Below are 23,935 nucleotides of genomic sequence, written 5' to 3'. Positions count from 1 at the left end.
TTGTAAGTCTCGGTTGTAGGTGGTAGTTGTCACTCTCGGTTGTAGGTGGTGGTTGTAAGTCTCGGGTTTAGGTGGGGGTTGTAAGTCTCGGGTTTAGGTGGCGGTTGTAAGTCTCGAGTGTAGGTGGCGGTTGTAAGTCTCGGGTGTAGGTGGCGGTTGTAAGTCTTGGTTGTAGGTGGCGGTTGTTAGTCTTGGTTGTAGGTGGCGGTTGTTAGTCTTGGTTGTAGGTGGTGGTTTTAAGTGTCGGTTGTAGGTGGTGGTTGTAAGTATCGGTTGTAGGTGGTGGTTAAAAGTGTCGGTTGTAGGTAATGATTGTAATTGTCGGTTATATGTCGTGGTTGTAAGTCTCGGTTGTAGGTGGTGGTTGTAAGTCTCGGTTGTAGGAGGTGGTCGTAAGTGTCGGTTGTAGGTGGTGGTTGCAAGTGTCGGTTGTAGGTGGTGGTTGTAAGTGTCGGTTGTAGGTGGTGGTTGTAAGTGTCTGTTGTAGGTGGTGGTTGTTAGTGTCTGTTGTAGGTGGTGGTTGTAAGTGTCGGTTGTATGTGGGGGTTGTAAGTGTCGGTTGTAGGTGCTTGTAAGTGACGGTTGTAGGTGGTGGTTGTAAGTGTCGGTTGTAGGTGGTGGTTGTAGGTGGTGGCTGTAAGTGTAGGTTGTAGGTGGTGGTTGTAAGTGTAGGTTGTAGGTGATGGTTGCAAGTGTCGGTTGTTGGTGGTGGTTGTAAGTGTCGGTGTTAGGTGGTGGTTGTTAGTGTCGGTTGTAGGTGGTGGTTGTAAGTGTAGGTTTAAGGTGGGGGGTGTAATTCATGTAAGTAAGGTGTGGTTGTAAGTGTCGGTTGTAGGTGGTGGTTGTAAGTGTAGGTTGTAGGTGGTGGCTGTAAGTGTAGGTTGTAGGTGGTGGTTCTAAGTGTCGGTTGTAGGTGGTGGTTGCAAGTGTCGGTTGTAGGTGGTGGTTGCAAGTGTCGGTTGTAGGTGGTGGTTGCAAGTGTCGGTTGTAGGTGGTGGTTGTAAGTCTTGGTTGTAGGTGGTGGTTGTAAGTCATGTATGTACGGTGTGGTTGTAAGTGTCGGTTGTAAGTGGTGGTGGTTGTACGTGGTGGTCGTGAGTCGTGGCTGTAGGTGGTGGTCGTGAGTCGTGGCTGTAGGTGGTGGTCGTGAGTCGTGGCTGTAGGTGGTGGTCGTGAGTCGTGGCTGTAGGTGGTGGTCGTGAGTCGTGGCTGTAGGTGGTGGTTGTAAGTCTTGGATGTAGGTTGTGGCTGTAAGTCTTGGGTGTAGGTGGTGGCTGTAAGTGTTGGTTGTAGGTGGTGGTTGTAAGTCTTAGATGTAGGTTTTGTTGTATGTCTTGATTGTATGTGGTGGTTGTAAGTCTTGGTTGTAGGTGTTGGTTGTAGGTTGTGGCTGTAAGTGTTGGTTGTAGGTGGTGGTTTTAAGTTTTGGTTGTAGGTGGTAGTTGTAAGTCGGTTGTAGGTGGTAGTTGTAAGTCGGTTGTAGGTGGTGGTTGTAACTCTCGGTTGTAGGTAGTGGTTGTAAGTCTCCTATGTAGGTGGCGGTTGTAAGTCTCGTGTGTAGGTGGCGGTTGTAAGTCTCGTGTGTAGGTGGCGGTTGTAAGTCCCGGGTGTAGGTGGTGGATGTAAGTGTAGGTTGTAGGTGGTGGCTGTAAGTGTAGGATGTAGGTGGTGGTTGTAAGTGGTGGTTGCATGTGTCGGTTGTAGGTGGTGGTTGCAAGTGTCGGTTGTAGGTGGTGGTTGCAAGTGTCGGTTGTAGGTGGTGGTAAGTGTCGGTTGTAGGTGGGGGTTGTAAGTCATGTATGTACGTGGTGGTTGTAAGTGTCGGTGTTAGGTGGTGGTGGTTGTACGTCTTCGTTGTACGTGGTGGTTGTAAGTCTTGGGTGTAGGTTTGTGGTTGTAAGTCTTGAATGTAGGTTGTGGTTGTAAGTTTTGGTTGTAGGTGGTGGTTGTAAGTCTTGGTTGTAGGTGGTGGTTGTAAGTCTTGGTTGTAGGTGGTGGTTGTAAGTCTTGGGTGTAGGTGGTGGTTGTAAGTCTTGGGTGTATGTGGTGGATGTAAGTCTTGGTTGTAGGTGGTTGTTGTAAGTCTTAGATGTAGGTGGTGGTTGTAAGTCTTGATTGTAGGTGGTGGTTGTAAGTCTTGGGTATAGGTTGTGGGTGTAAGTCATGGAAGTTGTGGCTGTAGGTGTTGGTTGTAGGTGGTGGTTGTAAGTGTCGGTTGTAGGTGGTGGTTGTAATTGTCGGTTGTAGGTGGTGGTTGTAAGTGTCGGTTGTAGGTGGTGGTTGTAAGTGTGTTGTAGGTGGTGGTTGTAAGTCTCGGTTGTAGGTGGGGGTTGTAAGTGTCGGTTGTTGGTGGTGCTTTTAAGTGACGGTTGTAGGTGGTTGTAAGTGCCGGTTGTAGGTGGTGGATGTAAGTGTAGGTTGTAGGTGGTGGCTATAAGTGTAGGTTGTAGGTGGTGGTTGTAAGTGTCGGTTGTAGGTGGTGGTTGCAAGTGTCGGTTGTAGGCGGTGGTTGCAAGTGTCGGTTGTAGGTGGTGGTTGTAAGTGTCGGTTGTAGTTGGGGGTTGTAAGTCATGTATGTACGGTGTGGTTGTAAGTGTCGGTTGTAGGTGGTGGTGGTTGTACGTCTTAGTTGTACTTGGTGGTTGTAAGTCTTGGGTGTAGGTTGTGGTTGTAGATCTTGAATGTAGGTGGTGGTTATAAGTCTTCGGTGTAGGTGGTGGTTGTAAGTCTTGGGTGTAGGTGGTGGTTGTAAGTCTTGGGTGTAGGTGGTGGTTGTAAGTCTTGGATGTAGGTTGTGGCTGTAAGTCTTGGGTGTAGGTGGTGGCTGTAAGTGTTGGTTGTAGGTGGTGGTTGTAAGTCTTAGATGTAGGTTTTGTTGTATGTCTTGATTGTAGGTGGTGGTTGTAAGTCTTGGGTATAGGTTGTGGGTGTAAGTCTTGGTTGGAGGTGGTGGCTGTAGGTGGTGGCTGTAGGTGGTGGCTGTAAGTGTTGGCTGTAGGTGGTGGCTGTAAGTGTTGGTTGTAAGTGTTGGTTGTAGGTGGTTGTTGTAAGTCTTAGATGTAGGTGGTGGTTGTAAGTCTTGATTGTAGGTGGTGGTTGTAAGTGTCGGTTGTAGGTGCTTGTAAGTGACTGTTGTAGGTGGTGGTTGTAAGTGTCGGTTGTAGGTGGTGGCTGTAAGTGTAGGTTGTAGGTGGTGGTTTTAAGTGTAGGTTGTAGGTGGTGGTTGTAAGTGGTGGTTGCAAGTGTCGGTTGTAGGTGGTGGTTGCAAGTGTCGGTTGTAGGTGGTGGTTGCAAGTGTCGGTTGTAGGTGGTGGTTGCAAGTGTCGGTTGTAGGTGGTGGTTGTAAGTCTTGATTGTAGGTGGTGGTTGTACGTCTTAGTTGTAGGTGGTGGTGGTTGTACGTCTTAGTTGTACGTGGTGGTTGTAAGTCTTGGGTGTAGGTGGTGGTTGTAAGTCTTGAATGTAGGTGGTGGTTGTAAGTCTTCGTTGTAGGTGGTGGTTGTAAGTCTTGGGTGTAGGTGGTGAATGTAAGTCTTGGGTGTAGGTGTTGGTTGTAATTCTTGGATGTAGGTTGTGGCTTTAAGTATTGGGTGTAGGTGGTGGCTGTAAGTGTTGGTTGTAGGTGGTGGTTGTAAGTCTTAGATGTAGGTGGTGGTTGTAAGTCTTGATTGTAGGTGGTGGTTGTAAGTCTTGAGTATAGGTTGTGGGTGTAAGTCTTGGTTGGAGGTGGTGGCTGTAGGTGTTGGTTGTAGGTGGTGGCTGTAAGAGTTGGTTGTAGGTGTTGGATTTAGGTTTTGTTGTAAGTGGTTGTAAGCTTTGGTTGTAGGTGGTGGTTGTAAGTTTTGGTTGTAGGTGGTGGTCGTAAGTGTCGGTTGTGGGTGGTGGTTGTAAGTCTCGGTTGTGGGTGGTGGTTGTAAGTCTCGGTTGTGGGTGGTGGTTGTAAGTCTCGGTTGTGGGAGGTGGTTGTAAGTCTCGATTGTAGGTGTTATTGTAAGTCGGTTGTAGGTGTTATTGTAAGTCTCGGTTGTAGGTGTTATTGTAAGTCTCGGTTGTAAGTGGTGGTTGTAAGTCTCTGTTGTAGGTGGTGGTTGTAAGTCTCGGTTGTAGGTGGTGGTTGTTAGTCTGTTGTAGGTTGTTGTGTCTGTTGTAGGTGGTGGTTGTAAGTGTCGGTTGTAGGTGGGGTTGTAAGTATCGGTTGTAGGTGGTGGTTGTAAGTGTCGGTTGTAGGTGGTGGTTGTAAGTGTAGGTTGTAGGTGGTGGTTGTAAGTGTCGGTTGTAGATGGTGGTTGTAAGTGGTGGTTGCAAGTGTCGGTTGTAGGTGGTGGTTGTAAGTGTCGGTTGTAGGTGGTGGTTGTAAGTCTTGGTTGTACGTGGTGGTTGTTAGTGTCGGTTGTAGGTGGTGGTTGGACGTCTTAGTTGTACGTGGTGGTTGTAAGTCTTGGGTGTACGTGGTGGTTATAAGTCTTGGTTTAGGTGGTGGTTGTAAGTCTTGGGTGTAGGTGGTGGTTGTAAGTGTTGGATGTAGGTGGTTTTTGTAAGTCTTAGTTGTAGGTGGTGGTTGTAAGTCTTGGATGTAGGTAGTGGTTGTAAGTTTTGGATGTAGGTGGTGGTTGTAAGTGTTGATTGTAGGTGGTGGTTGTAAGTCTTGGATGTAGGTTGTGGGTGTATGTTATGGTTGTAGGTGGTGGTGGTAAGTGTTGGTTGTAGGTAGTGGCTGTAAGTGTTGGTTGTAGGTGGTGGATGTAAGTGTTGGTTGTAGGTGGTGGCTGTAAGTGTTTGTTGTAGGTGGTTGTAAGTTTTGGTAGTGGGTGGTTGTAAGTTTTGGTTGTAGTTGGTGGTTGTAAGTCTTGGTTGTAGGTGGTGGTTGTAACTCGGTTGTAGGTGGTGGTTGTAAGTCTCGGGTGTAGGTGGTGGTTTTAAGTGGTGTGTAGGTGGCAGTTGTAATTCTCGAGTGTAGGTGGCGGTTGTAAGTCTCGGGTGTAGGTGGCGGTTGTAAGTCTTGGTTGTAGGTGGCGGTTGTTAGTCTTGGTTGTAGGTGGTGGTTTTAAGTCTCGGTTGTAGGTATTGGTTTTAAGTGTCGGTTGTAGGTGGTGGTTGTAAGTATCGGTTGTAGGTGGTGGTTAATAGTCGGTTGTAGGTGGTGGTTAATAGTCGGTTGTAGGTGGTGGTTGTAAGTGTCGGTTGTAGGTGGTGGTTGTAAGGGTCAGTTGTAGGTCTCGGTTGTAGGTGGTGGTTGTAAGTCTCGGTTGTAGGAGGTGGTTGTAAGTGTCGGTTGGAGGTGGTGGTTGTAAGTGTCGGTTGTAGGTGGTGGTAAGTGTCGGTTGTAGGTGGTGGTTGTTAGTGTAAGTTGTAGGTGGTTGTTGTAAGTGTCTGTTGTAGGTGGTGGTTGTAAGTCTCGGTTGTAGGTGGGGATTGTAAGTGTCGGTTGTAGGTGGTGCTTTTAAGTGACGGTTGTAGGTGGTTGTAAGTGCCGGTTGTAGGTGGTGGATGTAAGTGTAGGTTGTAGGTGGTGGCTGTAAGTGTAGGTTGTAGGTGGTGGTTGTAAGTGTCAGTTGTAGGTGGTGGTTGCAAGTGTCGGTTGTAGGTGGTGGTTGCAAGTGTCGGTTGTAGGTGGTGGGTGCAAGTGTCGGTTGTAGGTGGTGGTTGCAAGTGTCGGTTGTAGGTGGTGGTTGTAAGTCATGTATGTACGTGGTGGTTGTAAGTGTCGGTTGTAGGTGGTGGCTGTAAGTGTAGGTTGTAGGTGGTGGTTTTAAGTGTAGGTTGTAGGTGGTGGTTGTAAGTGGTGGTTGCAAGTGTCGGTTGTAGGTGGTGGTTGCAAGTGTCGGTTGTAGGTGGTGGGTGCAAGTGTCGGTTGTAGGTGGTGGTTGCAAGTGTCGGTTGTAGGTGGTGGTTGTAAGTGTCGGTTGTAGGTGGGGGTTGTAAGTCATGTATGTACGTGGTGGTTGTAAGTGTTGGTTGTAGGTGGTGGTGGTTGTACGTGGTGGTTGTAAGTCTTGGGTGTAGGTTGTGGTTGTAAGTCTTGAATGAAGGTGGTGGTCGTAAGTCTTCGGTGTAGGTGGTGGTTGTAAGTCTTGGGTGTAGGTGGTGGTTGTAAGTCTTGGGTGTAGGTGGTGGTTGTAAGTCTTGGATGTAGGTTGTGGCTGTAAGTCTTGGGTGTAGGTGGTGGCTGTAAGTGTTGGTTGTAGGTGGTGGTTGTAAGTCTTAGATGTAGGTGGTTGTTGTATGTCTTGATTGTATGTGGTGGTTGTAAGTCTTGGGTATAGGTTGTGGGTGTAAGTCTTGGTTGTAGGTGGTGGCTGTAGGTTGTGGCTGTAAGTGTTGGTTGTAGGTGGTGGTTGTAAGTGTTGGATTTAGGTGTTGTTGTAAGGTGTTGTAAGCTTTGGTTGTAGGTGGTGGTTTTAAGTTTTGGTTGTAGGTGGTGGTTGTAAGTCTTGGGTGTAGGTGGTGGTTGTAAGTCTTGGGAATAGGTGGTGGTTGTAAGTCCTGCGTGCAGGTGGTGGTTGTAAGTTTTGGGTGAAGGTGGTGGTTGTAAGTCTGTGTTGTAGGTGGTGGATGTAAGTCTTGGTTGTAGGTGGTGGTTGTATGTCTTGGTTGTAGGTGGTGCATGTAAGTCTTGGATGTAGGTGGTGGTTGGAGGTGGTGGTTGTAAGTCTTGGTAGTAGGTGGTGTTGTAAGTCATGGTTGTAGGTGGTGGTTGTAAGTGTCGGTTGTAGGTGGTGGTTGTATGTCTGTTGTAGGTGGTTGTAAGTCTCGGTTGTAGGTGGTGGTTGTAAGTCTCAGTTTTAGGTGGTTGTAAGTCATGGTTGTAGGTGGTAGATGTAAGTGTCGGTTGTAGGTTGTGGTTGTAAGTGTCGGTTGAAGGTGGTGGTTGTAAGTCTATTGTAGGTGATGGTTGTAAGTCGGTTGTAGGTGGTGGCTGTGTCTGTTGTAGGTGGTTGTTGTAAGTGTCGGTTGTAGGTGGTGGCTGTAAGTCGGTTATAGGTGGTGGTTGTAACTCGGTTTTAGGTGGTGGTTGTAAGTGTCGGTTGTAGGTGGTGGTTTTGTCGGTTGTAGGTGGTGGTTGTAAGTGTCGGTTTGTGTGGTGGTTGTAACTCGGTTGTAGGTGGTGGTTGTAACTGTCGGTTGTAGGTGGTGGTTGTAAGTCTTGGGTGTAGGTGGCGGTTGTAAATCTTGGATGTAAGTGGCGATTGTAAGTCTTGGGTGTAGGTGGTGGTTGTAAGTCTCGGTTGTAGGTGGTGATTGTAAGCCTCGGTTGTAGGTGGTGGTTGTAAGTGTCGGTTGTATGTGGTGATTGTAAGCCTCGGTTGTAGGTGGTGGTTGTAAGTGTCGGTTGTATGTGGTGGTTGTAAGTTTTGGTTGTAGGTGGTGGTTGTAAGTGTCGATTGTAGGTGGTGGTTGTAATTGTCGGATGTAGGTGGTGGTTGTAAGTGTCGATTGTAGGTGGTGGTTGTAATTGTCGGATGTAGGTGGTGGTTGTAAGTGTCGAATGTAGGTGGTGGTTGTCAGTGTCGGGTGTAGGTTGTGGTTGTAGGTGGTGGTAAGTGTCGGATGTAGAGTGTTGTAAGTGTCGGTTGTAGGAGGTTGTAAGTGTCGGTTGTAGGTAATTGTAAATGTCTGTTGTAGGTGGTTGTAAGTGTCGGTTGTGTGGTTGTAAGTGTCGGTTGTAGGTGGTTGTGTCGGTTGTAGGTGGTTGTGTCGGTTGTAGGTTGTCGTGTCGGTGGTAGGGGGGTGATCGGTTGTAGGTGGTTGTAAGTCTTGGATGCAGGTGGTTGTAACTCTTAGTTGTAGGTGGTTGTTGTAACTCGGTTGTAGGTGGTGGTTGTAACTCGGTTGTAGGTGGTGGTTGGAACTCTCGGGTGTAGGTGGTGGTTGTAACTCGGGTGTAGATGGTGGTTGTAACTCTCGGGTGTAGGTAGCGGTTTTAAGTCTCGGGTGTAGGTGGCGGTTGTAGGTCTCGGGTGTAGGAGGCGGTTGTAAGTCTTAGGTGTAGGTGGCGGTTGTAAGTGGCGGTTGTAGGTGGCGGTTGTTAGACTTGGTTGTAGGTGGCGGTTGTAAGTATTGGTTGTAGGTGGCTGTTGTAGGTGGTGGTTTTAGGTGTCGGTTGTAGGTGGTGGTTGTAAGTCTTGGTTGTAGGTGGTGGTTGTAAGTCTCGGTTGTAGGTGGTGGTTGTAATTTTTTATTTTAGGTGGTGGTTGTAAGTGTCGGTTGTAGTTGGTGGTTTTAAGTCGGTTGTAGGTGGTGGTTGTATGTCCTGGTTGTAGGTGGTGGTTGTAAGTCCTGGGTGTAGGTGGTGGTTGTAAGTCTTGGGTGTAGGTGGTGGTTGTAAGTCCTGGGTGTAGGTGGTGGTTGTAAGTCTTGGGTGTAGGTGGTAGTTGTAAGTCTTGGAAGTATGTTGTGGTTGTAACTCCTGGGTGTAGGTGGTGGTTGTAATTGTTGGTTGTAAGTCTTGGTTGTAGGTGGTGGTTGTAAGTCTAGGATGTAGGTGGTGGTTGTAAGTCTTGGATGTAGGTGGTGGTTGTAAGTCTTGATTGTAGGTGGTGGTTGTAAGTCTTGGGTGTAGGTTGTGGGTGTATGTCTTGGTTGTAGGTGGTGGCTGTAAGTGTTGGTTGTAGGTGGTGGCTGTAAGTGTTGGTTGTAGGTGGTGGATGTAAATGTTGGTTGTAGGTGGTGGCTGTAAGTGTTGGTTGTAGGTGGTGGTTGTAAATGGTTGTTAGTTTTGGTTGTAGGTGGTGGTTGTAAGTCTTGGGTGTAGGTGGTGGTTGTAAGTCCTGGTGCAGGTTGTGGTTGTAAGTCTTGGGTATAGGTGGTGGTTGTAAGTCTGTGTTGTAGGTGGTGGTAAGTCTGTGTTGTAGGTGGTGGTAGGTCTTGGTTGTAAGTGGTGGTTGTAGGTGGTGGTTGTATGTCTTGGTTGTTGGTGGTTGTAAGTCTCGGTTGTAGGTGGTGCTTGAAAGTATTGGTTGTAGGTGGTGGTTGTAAGTGTCGGTTGTAGTTGGTGGTTGCAAGTGTCAGTTGTAGGTGGTGGTTGTAAGTGTCGCTTGTAGGTGGTGGTTGTAAGTCTCGGTTGTAGGTGGTGGTTGTAAGTCGTTTGTAGGTTTTGGTTGTAAGTCTCGGTTGTAGGTGGTTGTAAGTCTCGGATGCAGGGGGTGGTTGTAACTGACGGTTGTAAGTGTCGGTTGTAGGTGGTGGTTGTAAATGACGGTTGTAGGTGGTGGTTGTACGTCATGGTTGTAGGTGGTGGTTGTAAGTCTTGGGTGTATGTGGTGGTTGTAGGTCTTGTGAGTAGGTGGTGATTGTAGGCTTTGAGTGTAGGTGGTGGTTGTAAGTCTTGGGTGTAGGTAGTGGCTGTAAGTCTTGGGTGTAGGTGGTGGTTGTAAGTCTTGGCCTTAGGTGGTGGTTGTAAGTGTTGGTTGTAGGTGGTTGTAAGTGTTGGTTGTAGGTGGTGGCTGTAAGTGTTGGTTGTAGGTGGTGGCTGTAAGTGTTGGTTTTAGGTAGTGGCTGTAAGTGCTGGTTGTAGGTGCTGGCTGTAAGTGTTGGTTGTAGGTGGTGGCTGTAAGTGTTGGTTTTAGGTGGTGGCTGTAAGTGTTGGTTGTAGGTGGTGGCTGTAAGTGGTTGAAAGTTTTGGTTGTAGGTGGTGGTTGGAAGATTTGGTTGTAGATGGTTGTTGTAAATTTTGGTTGTAGGTGGTGATTGTAAGTCTTGGTTATAGGTGGTTTTAAGTTTTGGTCGTAGGTGGTGGTTGTAAGTCTTCGGTGTAGGTGGTGGTTGTAAGTCTTCGGTGTAGGTGGTGGTTGTAAGTCCTGGTGCAGGTGGTGGTTGTAAGTCTTGGGTGTAGGTGGTGGTTGTAAGTCTTGGGTGTAGGTGGTGGTTGTAAGTCTTGGTTGTAGGTGGTGGTTGTAAGTCTTCGTTGTATGTGGTGGTTGGAAGTGGTGGTTTTAAGTCTTGGTTGTAGGTGGTGGTTGTAAGTCTTGGTTGTAGGTGGTGGTTGTTTATCTTGGTAGTAAGTCTTGGTTGTAGGTGGTGATTGTTAGTATTGGTTGTAGGTGGTGGTTATAAGTCGTGGTTGGAAGTGGTGGTTGTAATTCTTAGTTGTATATGGTGGTTGTAAGTATCGGTTGTAGGTGGTGGTTGTAATTCTCGGTTGTAGGTGGTTGTAAGTCTCGTTTGTAGGTGGTTGTTGTAAGTCTCGTTTGTAGGTGGTGGTTGGAAGTCTCGGTTGTAGGTGGTTTCAAGTCTCGGTTGTAGGTGGTGGTTGTAAGTCTCGGTTGTAGGTGGTGGTTGTATGTGTCGGTTGTGGATAGTGGTTCTAAATGTCGGTTGTAGACGGTTGTTGTAAGTGTTGGTTGTAGTTGTTGGTTGTAAGTCTCGGTTGTAATTGGTGGTTATAAGTCTTGGTCGTAGGTGGTGGTTGTAAGTCTCGGTTGTAGGAGGTGGCTGTAATTCTCGGTTGTAGGTGTTATTGTAAGTCTCGATTGTAGGTATTGTTGCAAGTCTCGGATTTAGGTGGTGGTTGTTTATGTCTGTTGTAGGTGGTGGTTATAAGTGTCGGTTGTAGGTGGTGGTTGTAAGTGGTGATTGTAAGTGTCGGTTGTAGGTGGTGGTTGTAAGTGTCGGTTGTATGTGGTGGTTGTTAATGTCGGTTGTAGGTGGCGGTTGTAAGTCGGGTGTAGGTGGCGGTTGTAAGTCTTGGGTGTAGGTGGCAGTTGTAAGTCTCGGGTGAAGGTGGTTGTTGTAAGTGTCGGTTGCAGGTGGTGGTTGTCAGTGTCGGTTGTAAGTGGTGGTTGCAAGTGTCGGTTGTTGGTGGCTGTTGTAAGTGTCGGTTAGAGGTGGTGGTTGTAAGAGTCGGTTTTAGGTTATGGTTGTAAGTGTCGGTTGTAGGAGGTGGTTGTAAGTGTCGGTTGTAGATGGTGGTTGTAAGTGTCGGTTGTAGGTGGTGGTTGTAAGTGTCGGTTGTAGGTGGTGGTTGTAAGTGTCGGTTGTAGGTGGTGGTTGTAAGTGGTGGTTGTAAAAGTCGGTTGTAGGTGGTGGATGTAAGTGTCGGTTGCAGGTGGTGGTTGTAAGTGTCGATTGTAGGTGGTGTTAAGTGTCGGGTATAGGTGGTGGTTGTAACTTGGTTTTAGGTGGTGGTTGTTAGTGTCGGTTGTAGGTGGTGGTTGTAAGTGTCGGTTGTAGGTGGTGGTTGTAAGTTTCGGTTGTAGGTGGTGGTTTCAAGTGTCGGTTGTAGGTGGTGATTGTAACTGTCGGTTACTAGGTGGGTGTAGGTGGCGGTTGTAAGTCTTGGGTGTAGGTGGCGGTTGTAAGTCTTGGTTGTAGGTGGCGGTTGTAAGCCTTGGTTGTTAGTCTTGGTTGTAGGTGGTTGTTGTAAGTTTCGGTTGTAGGTGGTGGATGTAAGTCGTGGATGTAGGTGGTTTTAGTAGGTGGTTGTAAATCTTGGTTTTAGGTGGTTGTAAGTATTGGTTGTAGGTGGTGGTTGTAAGTCTTGGGTGTAGGTGGTGGTATAAGTCTTTGGCGTAGGTGGTGGTTGTATGTCTTGGTTGTAGGTTGTGGTTGTAGGTTATGGTTGTAAGTCTTGGTTGTCAATAGTGGTTGTAAGTCTTGGGTGTAAGTGTTGGTTGTAAGTCTCGGTTGTAGGTGGTTGTAAGTCTCGGTTGTAGGTGGTGGTTGTAAGTCTCGGTTGTAGGTGGTGGTAAGTGTCTGTTGTCTGTGGTTGTATGTCGGTTGTAGGTTGTGGTTGTAAGTGTTGGTTGTAGGTGGTGGATGTAAGTGTCGGTTGTAGGTGGTGGTTGTTAATGTCGGTTGTAGGTGGTGGTTGTAAGTGTCGGGTGTAGGTGGCAGTTGTAAGTCTCGGGTGTAGGTGGCGGTTGTAAGTCTCGGGTGTAGGTGGTGTTTGTAAGTGTCGGTTGTAGATGGTGGTTGTAAGTGTCGGTTGTAGGTGGTGGTTGTAAGTGTCAGTTGTTGGTGGTGGTTGTAAGTGTCGGTTGTAGGTGGTGGTTGTAGGTGTCGGTTGTTGTTGGTGGTTATAAGTCGGTTGTAGGTGGTGGTTGTAAGTGTCGGTTATAGGTGGTGGTTGTAAGTGTCGGTTGTAGGTGGTGGTTGTAAGTGTCGGTTGTAGGTGGTGTTTGTAAGCGTCGGTTGTACGTGGTGGTTGTAAGCGTCGGTTGTAGGTGGTGGTTGTAAGTGTCGGTTGTAGGTGGTGGTTCTAAGTGTCGGTTGTAGATGGTGAATATAAGTGTATTGTAGGTGGTGGTTGTAAGTATCGGTTGTTGGTGTTGGTGTAAGTAACGGTTGTAGGTGGCGGTTGTAACTCGGTTGTACGTGGTGGTTGTAACTGTTGGTTAAAGGTGGTGGTTGTAACACGGATGTAGGTGGTGGTTGTAACCCTCGGTTGTAGGTGGTGGTTGTAAGTGTCGGTTATAGGTGGTTTTAACTCGGTTTTAGGTGGTGGTTGTAACTCGGTTGTAGGTGGTGGTTGTAAGTGTCGGTTGTAGGTTGTGGTTGTTAGTGTCGGTTGTAGGTGGTGGTTGTAACTGTCGGTTGTAGGTGGCGGTTGTAAGTCTTGGGTTTAGGTGGCGGTTGTAAATCTTGGGTGTAGGTGGCGGCTGTAAGTCTTGGATGTAGGTGGCGGATGTAAGTCTTGGTTGTAGGTGTTGGTTGTTAGTCTTAGTTCTAGGTGGTGGTTGTAAGTGTTGGTTGTAGGTGGTGGATGTAAGTCTTGGATGTAGGTGGTTGTTGTAAGTCTTGGTTGTAGGTGGTGGTTGTAGTAGGTAGTTGTAAATCTTGGTTTTAGGTGGTTGTAAGTATTGGTTGTAGGTGGTGGTTGTAAGTCTTGGGTGTAGGTGGTGGTTGTATGTCTTTGGCGTAGGTTGTGGTTGTAAGTCTTGGTTGTAGGTGGTGGTTGTAAGTCTTGGTTGTAGGTGGTGGTTGTAAGTCTTGGTTGTAGGTGGTGGTTGTAAGTCTTGGTTGTTGGTGATGATTGTAAGTCTTGGGTGTAAGTGGTGGTTGTAAGTCTCGGTTGTAAGTGTCTTGTAGGTGGTGGTTGTAAATGTAGGTTGTAGGTGGTGGTTGTAAGTGTCTGTTGTCGGTGGTGGTTGTAAGTCTGTTGTAGGTTGTGGTTGAAAGTGTCGGTTTTTAGGTAGTGGTTGTAATTGTCGGTTGAAGGTGGTTGTAACTGTCGGTTGTAGGTGGTGGTTAATATCGGTTGTAGGTGGTGGTTGTAAGTGTCGAGTGTAGGTGGCGGTTGTAAGTCGGGTGTAGGTAGCGGTTGTAAGTCTCGGATATAGGTGGTGGTTGTAAGTGTCGGTTGTAGGTGGTTGTAAGTGTCGGTTGTAGGTGGTGGTTGTAAGTCGGTTGTTGGTGGTTTTAAGTGTCGGTTGTAGGTGGTGGTTATAAGTGTCGGTTGTAGGTGGGTGTTGTAAGTGTTGGCTGTAGGTGGTGGTTGTAAGTGTCGGATGTATATGGTGGTTGTAAGTGTCGGTTGTAGGTGGTGGTTGTAAGGGTCGGTTGTAAGTGTCGGTTGTATATGGTGGTTGTAAGTGTCGATTGTAGGTTGTGGTTGTAAGTGTCGGTTGTAGGTGGTGGTTGTAAGTGTCGGTTGTAGGTGGTGGTTGTAAGTGTCGGTTGTAAGTGATGGTTATTAGTTTCGGTTGTAGTTGGTGGTTGTAAGTATCGGCTGTAGGTGGTGGTTGTAATTGTCGGTTGTAGGTGGTGGTTGTAACACGGTTGTAGGTGGTGGATGTTACTGTTGGTTTTAGGTGGTGGTTGTAACTCGGTTGTAGGTGGTGGTTGTAACTCGGTTGTAGGTGTTGGTTGTAACCCTCGGTTTTAGGTGGTGGTTGTAACCCTTGGTTGTAGGTGGTGGTTGTAACTATCGGTTGTACGTGGTGGTTGTAAGTCTCGGGTGTAGGTGGTGGTTGTAAGTCTTGGGTGTAGGTGTCGGTTGTAAGTCTTGGGTGCAGGTGGCGGTTGTAAGTCTTGGTTGTAGGTTGTAGTTGTAAGTCTTGGATGTAGGTGGTGGTTGTAAGCCTTGGTTGTAGGTGGTGGTTGTAAGTCTTGGTTTTAGGTGGTGGTTGTATGTCTTGGGTGTAGATGGTGGTTGTAAGTCTGTTGTAGGTGGTGGTTGTAAGTCTTGGTTGTAGGTGGTGGTAGTAAGTCATGCGTGGTGGTGGTTGTAAATCCTGGGAGCAGGTGGTGGTTGCAAGTCCTGGGTGCAGGTGGTGGTTGTAAGTCTTGGGTGTAGTTTGTGGTTGTAAGTCTTGGGTGTAGGTGGTGGCTGTAAGTCTTGGTTGTAGAGGGTGGTTTAAAGTCGGGTGTAGGTGGTTGTAATTCTGGGTTGTAGGTGGTGGTTGTAAGTCTTGGATGTAGGTGGTGGTTGTTAGTCTTGGTTCTAGGTGGTGGTTGTAAGTCGTGGTTGGAAGTGGTGGTTGTAAGTCTCGGTTATAGATGGTGGTTGTAAGTGTCGGTTGTATGTGGTGGTTGTAAGTCTCGGTTGTAGGTGGTTGTAAGTCTCGGTTGTAGGAGGTGGTTGTAGGTGGTGGATGTAAGTCTCGGTTGTATATGATTGTAAGTCTCGGTTGTAGGTGGTTGTAAGTGTCGGTTGTAGGTGGTTGTAAGTGTTTGTTGTAGGTGGTGGTTGTGTCTGTTGTAGGTGGTGGTTGTAAGTGTCTGTTGTAGGTGGTTGTAAGTCGGTTGTAGGTGGTGGTTGTAAGTGTCGGTTGTAGGTGGTGGTTGTAAGTGTCGGTTGTAGGTGGTTGTAAGTGTCGGTTGTAGGTGGTGGTTGTAAGTGTCGGTTGTATGTGGTGGTTATAAGTGTCGGTTGTAGGTGGTTGTTGTAAGTTGCGGTTGTAGGTGGTGGTTGTAAGTGTCGTTTGTAGGTGGTGGTTGTAAGTATCAGTTGTAGGTGGTGGTTGTAAGTGTCAGTTGTTGGTGCTTGTTATAAGTCGGTTGTAGGTGCTGGTTGTAACTCGGTTGTAGGTGCTGGTTGTAAGTGTCGGTGTTAGGTGGTTGTAACTCGGTTGTTGGTGGTGGTTGTATTTGGTAGTTAAAGTGTCGGTTTTAGGTGGTGGTTGCAACTCGGTTGTAGGTAGTGGTTGTAACTCGGTTTTAGGTGGTGGTTGTAACTGTCGGTTGTAGGTGGTTGTAAGTCTCGGATGTAGGTGGTGGTTGTAAGTCTTGGGTGTAGGTGGCGATTGTAAGTCTTGGGTGTAGGTGGCGGATGTAAGCCTTGGTTGTAGTTGGCGGTTGTTAACCTTGGTTGTAGGTGGTGGTTGTATGTCTGTTTTGTAGGTGGCGGTTATAAGTCATGGTTTTAGGTGGTGGTTGTAAGTGTTGGTTGTAGGTGTTGGGGGTAAGTCTTCGTTGTAGGTGGTGGTTGTATGTCTTGGTTGTAGGTGGTTGTAAGTCTTGGTTTGAGGTGGTGGTTGTAAGTATTGGTCGTAGGTGGTGGTTGTAAGTATTGGTTGTAGGTGGTGGTTGTAAGTATTGGTTTGATGTGGTGGGTGTAAGTCTTGGGTGTAGGTGGTTGTAAGTCTGGTGCAGGTGGTGGTTGTAAGTCTGGTGTAGGTGGTGGTTGTAAGTCTTGGTTGTAGGTGTTGGTTGTAAGTCTTGGTTGTAGGTGTTGGTTGTAAGTCTAGGGTGTAAGTGGTTGGTGTATGTCTTGGATGGAGGTGGTGGTTGTAAGTCTTGGGTGTAGGTGGTGGTTGTAAGTCTTGGTTGTAGATGGTGATTGTAAGTCTTTGATATAGGTGTTGGTTGTAGGTGGTTGTAAGTCTTGGTTGTAGGTGGTAGTTGTAAGTCTTGGTTGTAGGTGTTCGTTGTAAGTCTTGGTTGTTGGTGTTAGTTGTAATTCTTGGATGTAGGTGTTGGTTATAAGTTTTGGTTGTAGGTTTTTGTAGTAAGTCCTAATTGTAGGTGTTGGTTGTAAAACCTGGTTGTAGGTGTTGGTTGTAAATCTTGGTTGTATGTGGTTGTAGATGGTTGTAATTGGTGGTTGTAAGTCTTGTTTGTAGGTGGTGATTGTAAGTCTTGGTTGTGTTAAATCTTGGATGTAGGTTGTGGCTGTAAGTCTTGAGTGTAGGTGTTGGTTCCAAGTCTTGGGTGTAGGTTGTGGTTTTAAGTGTTGGTTGTAGGTGTTGGTTGTAGGTGTAAGTGTGTTAAATCTTGGATGTAGGTTGTGGCTGTAAGTCTTGAGTGTGTAGGTGTTGGTTCCAAGTCTTGGGTGTAGGTTGTGGTTTTAAGTGTTGGTTGAAAGTCTTGGTTGTAGGCTATGATTGTAAGTCTTGGTTTTAGGTGTTGGTTGAAAGTCTTGGTTGTAATTGGTGGTTTTTGTTGGTTGTAAGTCTTGGTTTTAGGTGTTGGTTGAAAGTCTTGGTTGTAATTGGTGGTTTTTGTTGGTTGTAAATCTTGGTTGTAGGTGTTGGTTGTAAATCTTGGTTGTAGGTGGAGGTTGTAAGTCTTGGTTGTAGGTGGAGGTTGTAAGTCATGGTTGTAGGTGGATGTTGTAGGTCTTGGTTGTATGTGGTTGTAAGTTTTGGATGTAGGTTTTGGTTGTAGGTGGTGGTTGTAAGTCTTAGTTGTAGGTGGTGGTTAAATTTCTTGGTTGTATGTAGTGGTTGTGTGTTGGTTGTAAGTCGTGGTTGCAAGTGGTGGTTGTAAGTCGTGGTTGTAGGTGGTGGTTGTAAGTCTCGGTTGTAGGTGGTGGTTGTAAGTCTCGGTTGTAGATGGTTGTAAGTCTCGGTTACAGATGGTGGTTGTATGTCGTGGTTGTAAGTCTCGGTTGTAGGTGGTGGTTGTAAGTCCCGGTTGTAGCTGGTATCTAGTCGGTTGTAGGTGGTGGTTTAAGTCTTGGTTGTAGGTGGTGGTTGTAAGTCTCGGTTGTAGGTGGTGGTTGTCTCTGCTGTAGGTGGTTGTTTGTAAGTCTCGGTTGTATATGGTGGTTGTAAGTCTTGGTTTTAGGTGGTGGTTGTAAGTCTCGGTTGTAGGTGGTGTTGTAAGTGCCGGTTGTAGGTGGTGGTTGTAAGTGTCGGTTATAGGTGGTGGTTGTAAGTCTCGGTTGTAGGTAGTGGTTGTAAGTCTCGGTTGTAGGTGGTGGTTGTAAGTCTCGGATGTAGGTGGTGGTTGTAATTGTGTTGTAGGTGGTGGTTGTAAGTCTGAGTTGTAGTTGGTGGTTTTAAATCTGGGTGGTAGGTGGTGGTTGTAAGTGTCGGTTGTAGGTGGTGGTTGTAAGTGTCGGTTTTAGGTGGTTGTAAGTGTCGGTTGTAGATGGCTGTAAGTTTCGGTTGTAGGTGGTTGTAAGTGTCGGTTGTAGGTGGTTGTGTCGGTTGTACGTGGTGGTTGTGTCGGTTGTAGGTGGTGGTTGTTGGTTGTGGTTGTAACTGTTATAGGTGGTGGTTGTAAGTGTCGGTTATAGGTGGTGGTTGTAAGTGTCGGTTGTATGTGGTGGTTGTAAGTGTCGGTTGTATGTGTTGGCTGTAGGTGGTGGTTGTAAGTGTCTGTTGTAGGTGGTGGTTGTAAGTGTCGGTTGTAGGTGGTGGTCGTAACTCGGTTGTAGGTGGTGGTTGTAAGTCTCAGGTGTAAGTGGTGGTTGTAAGTCTCGGGTGTGGGTGGTGGTTGTATGTCTTGTGTGTAGGTGGTGGTTGTAAGTCTTTGGTGTAGGTGGTGGTTGCAAGTGTTGGGTGTAGGTGGTGGTTGTGAGACTTGGGTGTAGGTGGTGGTTTTAAGTCTTGGTTGTAGGTGGTGGTTGTAAGTCTTGGGTGTAGTTGGTGGTTGTAAGTCTTGGGTGTAGGTGATGGTTTTAAGTCTTGGGTGTAGGTGGTGGTTGTAAGTCTTTGGTGTAGGTGGCGGTTGTAAGTCGTGTAGGTGGCGGTTGTAAGTCGTGTAGGTGGCGGTTGTAAGTCGTGTAGGTGGCGGTTGTAAGTCGTGTAGGTGGCGGTTGTAAGTCGTGTAGGTGGCGGTTGTAAGTCGTGTAGGTGGCGGTTGTAAGTCGTGTAGGTGGTGGTTGTATGTCTTGGTTGTAGGTGGTGGATGTAAGTCTTGGTTGTAGGTGGTTGTAAGTATTGGTTGTAGGTGGTGGTTGTAAGTCTTGGTTGTAGGTGGTGGTTGTAAGTCTTGGTTGTAGGTTTTGGTCGTAGGTGGTGGTTGTAAGTCTTTGGTGTAGGTGGTGGTTGTAGGTCTTGGGTGTAGGTGGTTGTAAGTCTTGGTTGTAGGTGGTGGTTGTAAGTCTTGGGTCTAAGTGGTGGTTGTAAGTGTTGGGTGTAGGTGGTGGTTGTAAGTCTTGGTTGTAGGTGTTGGTTGTTAGTCTTGGGTGTAGGTGGTGGTTTTAAGTCTTGGGTGTAGGTGGTTTTAAGTCTTGGGTGTAGGTGGTGGTTTTAAGTCTTGGTTGTAGGTGGTAGTTGTAAGTCTCGGTTGTAGGTGGTGGTTGTAAGTCTCGGTTGTATATGGTGGTTGTAAGTCTTGGTTTTAGGTGGTGGTTGTAAGTGCCGGTTGTAGGTGGTTGCAAGTGGTGGTTGTAAGTCTCGGTTGTAGTTAGTGGTTGTAAGTCTCGGTTTTAGGTGGTGGTTGTAAGTCTCGGATGTAGGTGTTGGTTGTAAGTCTGAGTTGTAGGTCGTGGTTGTGAGTTTTAGCTGGTGGTTGTAAATCTGGGTGATAGGTGGTGGTTGTAAGTGTCGGTTATAGGTGGTGGTTGTAAGTGTCGGTTGTAGGTGGTTGTAAGTGTCGGTTGTAGGTGGCTGTAAGTGTCGGTTGTAGGTGGTTGTAAGTGTCGGTTGTAGGTGGTGGTTGTGTCGGTTGTAGGTGGTGGTTGTGTCGGTTGTAGGTGGTGGTTGTAAGTGTCGGTTGTAGGTGGTGGTTGTTGGTTGTGGTTGTAAGTAATGGTTATAGGTGGTGGTTGTAAGTGTCGGTTGTAGGTGGTGGTTGTAAGTGTCGGTTGTAAGTGTCGGTTGTATGTGGTGGTTGTAAGTGTCGGTTGTATGTGGTGGTTGTATGTGTTGGCTGTAGGTGGTGGTTGTAAGTCTCTGTTGTAGGTGGTGGTTGTAAGTCTCAGGTGTAAGTGGTGGTTGTAAGTCTCGGGTGTGGGTGGTGGTTGTAAGTCTTGGGTGTAGGTGGTGGTTGTAAGTCTTGGGTGTAGGTGGTGGTTGCAAGTGTTGGGTGTAGGTGGTGGTTGTGAGACTTGGGTGTAGGTGGTGGTTGTAAGTCTTGGGTGTAGGTGGTGGTTGTAAGTCTTGGGTGTAGGTGGTGGTTGTAAGTCTTGGGTGTAGGTGATGGTTTTAAATCCTGGGTGTAGGTGGTGGTTGTAAGTCTTTGGTGTAGGTGGTGGTTGTATGTCTTGGGTGTAGGTGGCGGTTGTAAGTTTTGGGTGTAGGTGGCGGTTGTAAGTCTTGGGTGTAGGTGGCGGTTGTAAGTCTTGGGTGTAGGTGGCGGTTGTAAGTCGGGTTAAGGTGGCGGTTGTAAGTCTTGGTTGTAGGTGGCGGTTGTAAGTCTTGGGTGTAGGTGGTGGTTGTATGTCTTGGTTTTAAGTCTTGGTTGTAGGTAGTGGTTGTATGTCTTGGTTGTAGGTGGTGGATGTACGTCTTGGTTGTAGGTGGTGGTTGTAAGTATTGGTTGTAGGTGGTGGTTTTAAGTCTTGGCTGTAGGTTGTGGTTGTAAGTCTTGGGGGTAGGTGGTTGTAAGTGGGGGTAGGTGGTGGTTTTAGGTCGGTTGTAGGTGGTGGTTGTAAGTCTTGGTTGTAGGTGGTGGTTGTAAGTCTTGGTTCTAAGTGGTGGTTGTAAGTGTTGGGTGTAGGTGGTGGTTTTAAGTCTTGGTGTAGGTGGTGGTTTTAAGTCTTGGGTGTAGGTGGTTTTAAGTCTTGGGTGTAGGTGGTGGTTTTAAGTCTTAGTTGTAGGTGGTAGTTGTAAGTGGTGATTGTAAATCTTGGATGTAGGTTTTGGTTGTAAGTCTTGATTGTAGGTGGTGGTTGTAAGTCTTGGTTGTAGGTGTTTGTAGGTCTAGGTTGTAGGTGTTGGTTGTAAGTCTTGGATGTAGGTGTTGGTTGTAAGTCTTGGTTGTAGCCGTAGGTTGTAAGTCTTGGTTGTAGGTGTTGGTTATAAGTGTTGGTTGTAGGTGTTGGTAGTAAGTCTTGGTTGTAGGTGTTGGTTATAAGTCTTGGTTGTAAGTCTTGGTTATAGGTGTTGGATGTAAGTCTTGGTTGTAGCTGTTGGTTGTAAGTCTTGGTTGTAGGTGTTGGTTATAAGTGTTGGTTGTAGGTGTTGGTAGTAAGTCTTGGTTGTAAATCTTGGTTGTAGGTGTTGGTTATAAGTCTTGGTTATAGGTGTTGGTTGTAAGTCTTGGTTGTAGGTGTTGGTTGTAAGTCTTGGTTGTAGGTGTTGGTTGTAGATGGTTGTAATTGGTAGTTGTAGGTCTTGGCTGTAGGTGGTGGTTGTAAGTGTTGGTTGTAGGTGGTGGTTGTAAGTGTTTGTTGTATGTGGTGGTTGTAGGTGTTGGTTGTAGGTGGCGGTTGTGTCTGTTGTAGGTGGTGGTTGTAAGTGTTGGTTGTAGGTGGTGGTTGTAAGTGTTTGTTGTAGGTGGTGGTTGTAAGTGTTGGTTGTAGGTGGTGGTTGTAAGTGTTGGTTGTATGTGGTGGTTGTAAGTGTTGGTTGTAAGTGTTGGTTGTATGTGGTGGTTGTAAGTGTTGGTTGTAGGTGGTGTAAGTGTTGGTTGTAGGTGTTGGTTGTAGGTGGTTGTAAGTGTTGGTTGTAGGTCGTGGTTGTAAGTGCTGGTTGTAGGTGTTGGTTGTAAGTGTTGGTTGTAGGTGATGGTTGTAAGTGTTGGTTGTAGGTGGTGGTTGTGTGGTGTAGGTGGTGGTTGTAAGTGTCGGGTGTAGGTGGTGGTTGTAAGTGTTGGGTGCAGGTGGTGGTTTTAAGTGTTGGGTGTAGGCTTTGGTTGTAAGTGTTGGGTGTAGGTGGTGGTTGTAAGTGTTGGGTGTAGGTGGTGGTTGTAAGTGTTGGGTGTAGGTGGTGGTTGTAAGTGTTGGGTGTAGGTGGTGGTTGTAAGTGTTGGGTGTAGGTGGTGGTTGTAAGTGTTGGGTGTAGGTGATGGTGGTAAGTGTTGGGTGTAGGTGATGATTGTAAGTGTTGGGTGTAGGTGGTGGTTGTAAGTGTCGGGTGTAGGTGGTGGTTGTAAGTGTTGGGTGTAGGTGGTGGTTGTAAGTGTTGGGTGTAGGTGGTGGTTGTAAGTGTTGGGTGTAGGTGGTGGTTGAAAGTGTTGGGTGTAGGTGTTGGTTGTACGTCTTGGTTGTACGTCTTGGTTTTAAGTCTTGGTTATAGTTGTAAGTCTTGGTTGTAGGTGTTTTTGTTAGTCTTGGTTGTAGGTGTTGGTTGTAAGTCTTGGTTGTAGGTGTTGTAAGTCATGGTTGTAAATGGTGGTTGTAAGTCTGTTGTAGGTGGTGGTTGTAAGTCTTGGTTGTAGTTGGTGGTTGTAAGTCTTAGCTGTAGGTGATGGTTGTAAGTATTTGTTGTAGGTTTTGGTTGTAAGTCTGTTGTAAGTAGTGGTTGTATGTCAGTTGTAAGTTGTGGTTATATGTCTTGGTTGTAGGTGGTGGTTGTAAGTCGTAGTTGTAGGTGGTTGTAAGTTTTGGTTGTACGTGGTTGTAGGATGTGGTTGTATATCGTGGTCGTAGAAGGTGGTTCTAAGTCGTGGTTTTAGGTGGTGGTTCTAAGTCGTGGTTGTAGGTGGTGGTTCTAAGTCGGGGTTGTAGGTGGTGGTTGTAAGTTGTAGTTGTAGGTTGAGGTTGTAAGTCTTGGTTGTAGGTTGAGGTTGTATGTCGTGTTTGTAGGTGGAGGTTGTAAGTCGTGGTTGAAGGTGGACGTTGTAAGTCGTGGTTGTAGGTGGAGTTTGTAAGTCGTGGTTGTAGGTGGAGGTTGTTAGTCGTGGTTGTAGGTTGAGTTCGTAAGTCGTGGTTGTAGGTGGAGGTTGTAAGTCGTGGTTGTAGATGGTTGTAAGTCGTGGATATAGTTGGATAAGTTGTGGTTGCAGGTGGTGGTTGTAAGTCTTGGTCGTAAGAGGTGGTTATAAGTGGTGGTTGTAAGTCGTGGTTTTAGGTGGTGGTTGTAAGTCGTGGAAGTAGGTAGTGGATGTAAGTCTTGGTTGTAAGTGTTGGTTTTAAGATGTGGTTGTAAGCGGTGGTTGTAAGTCTCGGTTGGTGGTGGTTGTAAAATCTCGGTTGTAGGTGGTTGTTGTAAGTCTTGGTTGTAGGTGGTGGTTGTAAGTCTTGGTTGTAGGTGGTTGTTGTAAGTCTTGGTTGTAGGTGGTGGTTGTAAGTCTTGGTTGTAGGTGGTGGTTGTAAGTCTGTTGTAGGTGGTGGTTGTAAGTCTTGGTTGTAGGTGTTGTATGTGTCTTGGTTGTAGGTGGTGGTTGTAAGTCTTGGTTGTAGGTGTTTGTAAGTGTTGGTTGGTGGTGGTTGTAAGTCCTGTTTGTAGGTGGTTGTAAGTTTTTTGTGTAAGTCGTGGTTGTAAGTCTTGGGTGTAGGTGGTGGTTGTAAATCTTGGGTGTAGGTTGTTTTAATTTGGGGTTGTAAATGGTGGTTGTAAGTCTTGGTTGTAGGTGGTGGTTGTAATTGGTGGTTGTATGTCTTGATTGTAAGTGGTGGTTGTAAGTCTTATTTGTAGGTGGTGATTGTAAGTGGTTGTTGTAAGTCGTGGATGTAGGTGGTGGTTGTAAGTCTTTGTTGTGGGTGGTGGTTTAAAGTCTTGGTTGTTATTGGTGGTTGTAAGTCTTGGTTGTAGGTGGTGGTTAGTTTTGGTTGTAGGTGATGGCTGTAAGTCTTGGTTGTAGGTGGTGGTAGTAAGTGGTGGTTGTAAGTCTTGGTTGTAGGTGTTGGTTGTAGGTGGTGGTTGTAAGTGTTGGTTGTAGGTGGTGGTTGTAAGTTTTGTTAGTGGGTGGTTGTAAGTCTTGGTTGTAGGTGGTGGTTGTAAGTTTTGGTTGTAGGTGGTAGTTGTAAGTCGGTTGTAGGTGGTGGTAGTAAGTGGTGGTTGTAAGTCTTGGTTGTAGGTGGTGGTTGTAGGTGGTTGTAAGTCTTGGTTGTAGGTGGTGGTTGTAAGTCTTGGTTGTAGAAGGTGGTTGTAAGTCTTGGTTGTAGGTGGTGGTTGGAAGTAGTGGTTTTAGGTGTTGGTTGTAGGTGGTGGTTGTAAGTGTTGGTTGTAGTTGGTGGTAAGTGTTGGTTGTAGGTGGTGGTTGTAAGTCTTCGGTGTAAGTGGTGGTTGTAAGTATTGATTGTAAGTCGTGGTTGTAGGTCTTGGGTTAAAGTGGTGGTTGTAAGTCTTGGGTGTAAGTGGTGGTTGTAAGTCTTGGGTGTAAGTGGTGGTTCTAAGTCTTGGTTGTGTGTGGTTGTAAGTCTTGGGTGTAAGTCGTGGTTGTAAGTCTGATGTAGGTGTTGGTAGTAAGTTTTGGTTGTTGGTGGTGGTTGTAAGTCTTGGTTAAAGGTGGTGGTTGTAAGTCTTGGTTGAAGGTGGTGGTTATAAGTCTTGGTTGTAGGATGTAGTTTTTAGTCTTGGGTGTAAGTGGTGGTTGTAAGTCTTGGGTGTATGTGGTTCAAAGTCTTGGGTGTAAGTCGTGGTTGTAAGTCTTTGATGTAGGTGGTGATTGTAAGTCTTGGTTGTAGGACTTGGTTGTAAGTCTTTGTTGTAATTGGTGGTTGTAGGTGGTGGTTGTAAGTCTTGGTTGTAGGTGGTGGTTCTAAGTCTTGGTTGTAGGTGGTGGTTGTAAGTGGTAGTTGTAAGTCTTGGTTGTAAGTGGTGGTTGTAAGTTTTGTTTGTACGTGGCGGTTGTAAGTCTTGGTTGTAGGTGGTGGTTGTAAGTCTCGGTTGGAGGTGGTGGTTGTAAGTTGTGGTTGTAAGTCTTGGATGTAAGTCTTGGTTGTAAGTGGTGGTTGTAGGTCTTGGTTGTAGGTGGTTGCAAGTCTTGGTTGTAGGTT

At 46.7% G+C, this 23,935-nt stretch overlaps 1 protein-coding gene across 1 annotated transcript in view; it reads right to left on the bottom strand.

The window, feature by feature from the left end:
* The window catches only part of LOC143037371 (uncharacterized), a 26,506-nt gene that overhangs the window by 2,520 nt on the left and 51 nt on the right, over window positions 1-23,935 (bottom strand). Inside the window, exon 2 of the mRNA XM_076205509.1 lies at window positions 1,044-1,256. Within this exon, the coding sequence (XP_076061624.1) occupies window positions 1,044-1,256 (213 nt within the window). The remainder of the gene's footprint in view (window positions 1-1,043; window positions 1,257-23,935) is intronic.

Source organism: Oratosquilla oratoria, chromosome 22 (assembly GCF_046742065.1).
Source record: "Oratosquilla oratoria isolate Oo_2021 chromosome 22, ASM4674206v1, whole genome shotgun sequence".
In the NCBI taxonomy this organism is placed as follows: domain Eukaryota; kingdom Metazoa; phylum Arthropoda; class Malacostraca; order Stomatopoda; family Squillidae; genus Oratosquilla; species Oratosquilla oratoria.
The sequence above is the reverse complement of the archived record's forward strand: the minus strand, read 5'-3'. Positions and strand labels throughout refer to the sequence as shown.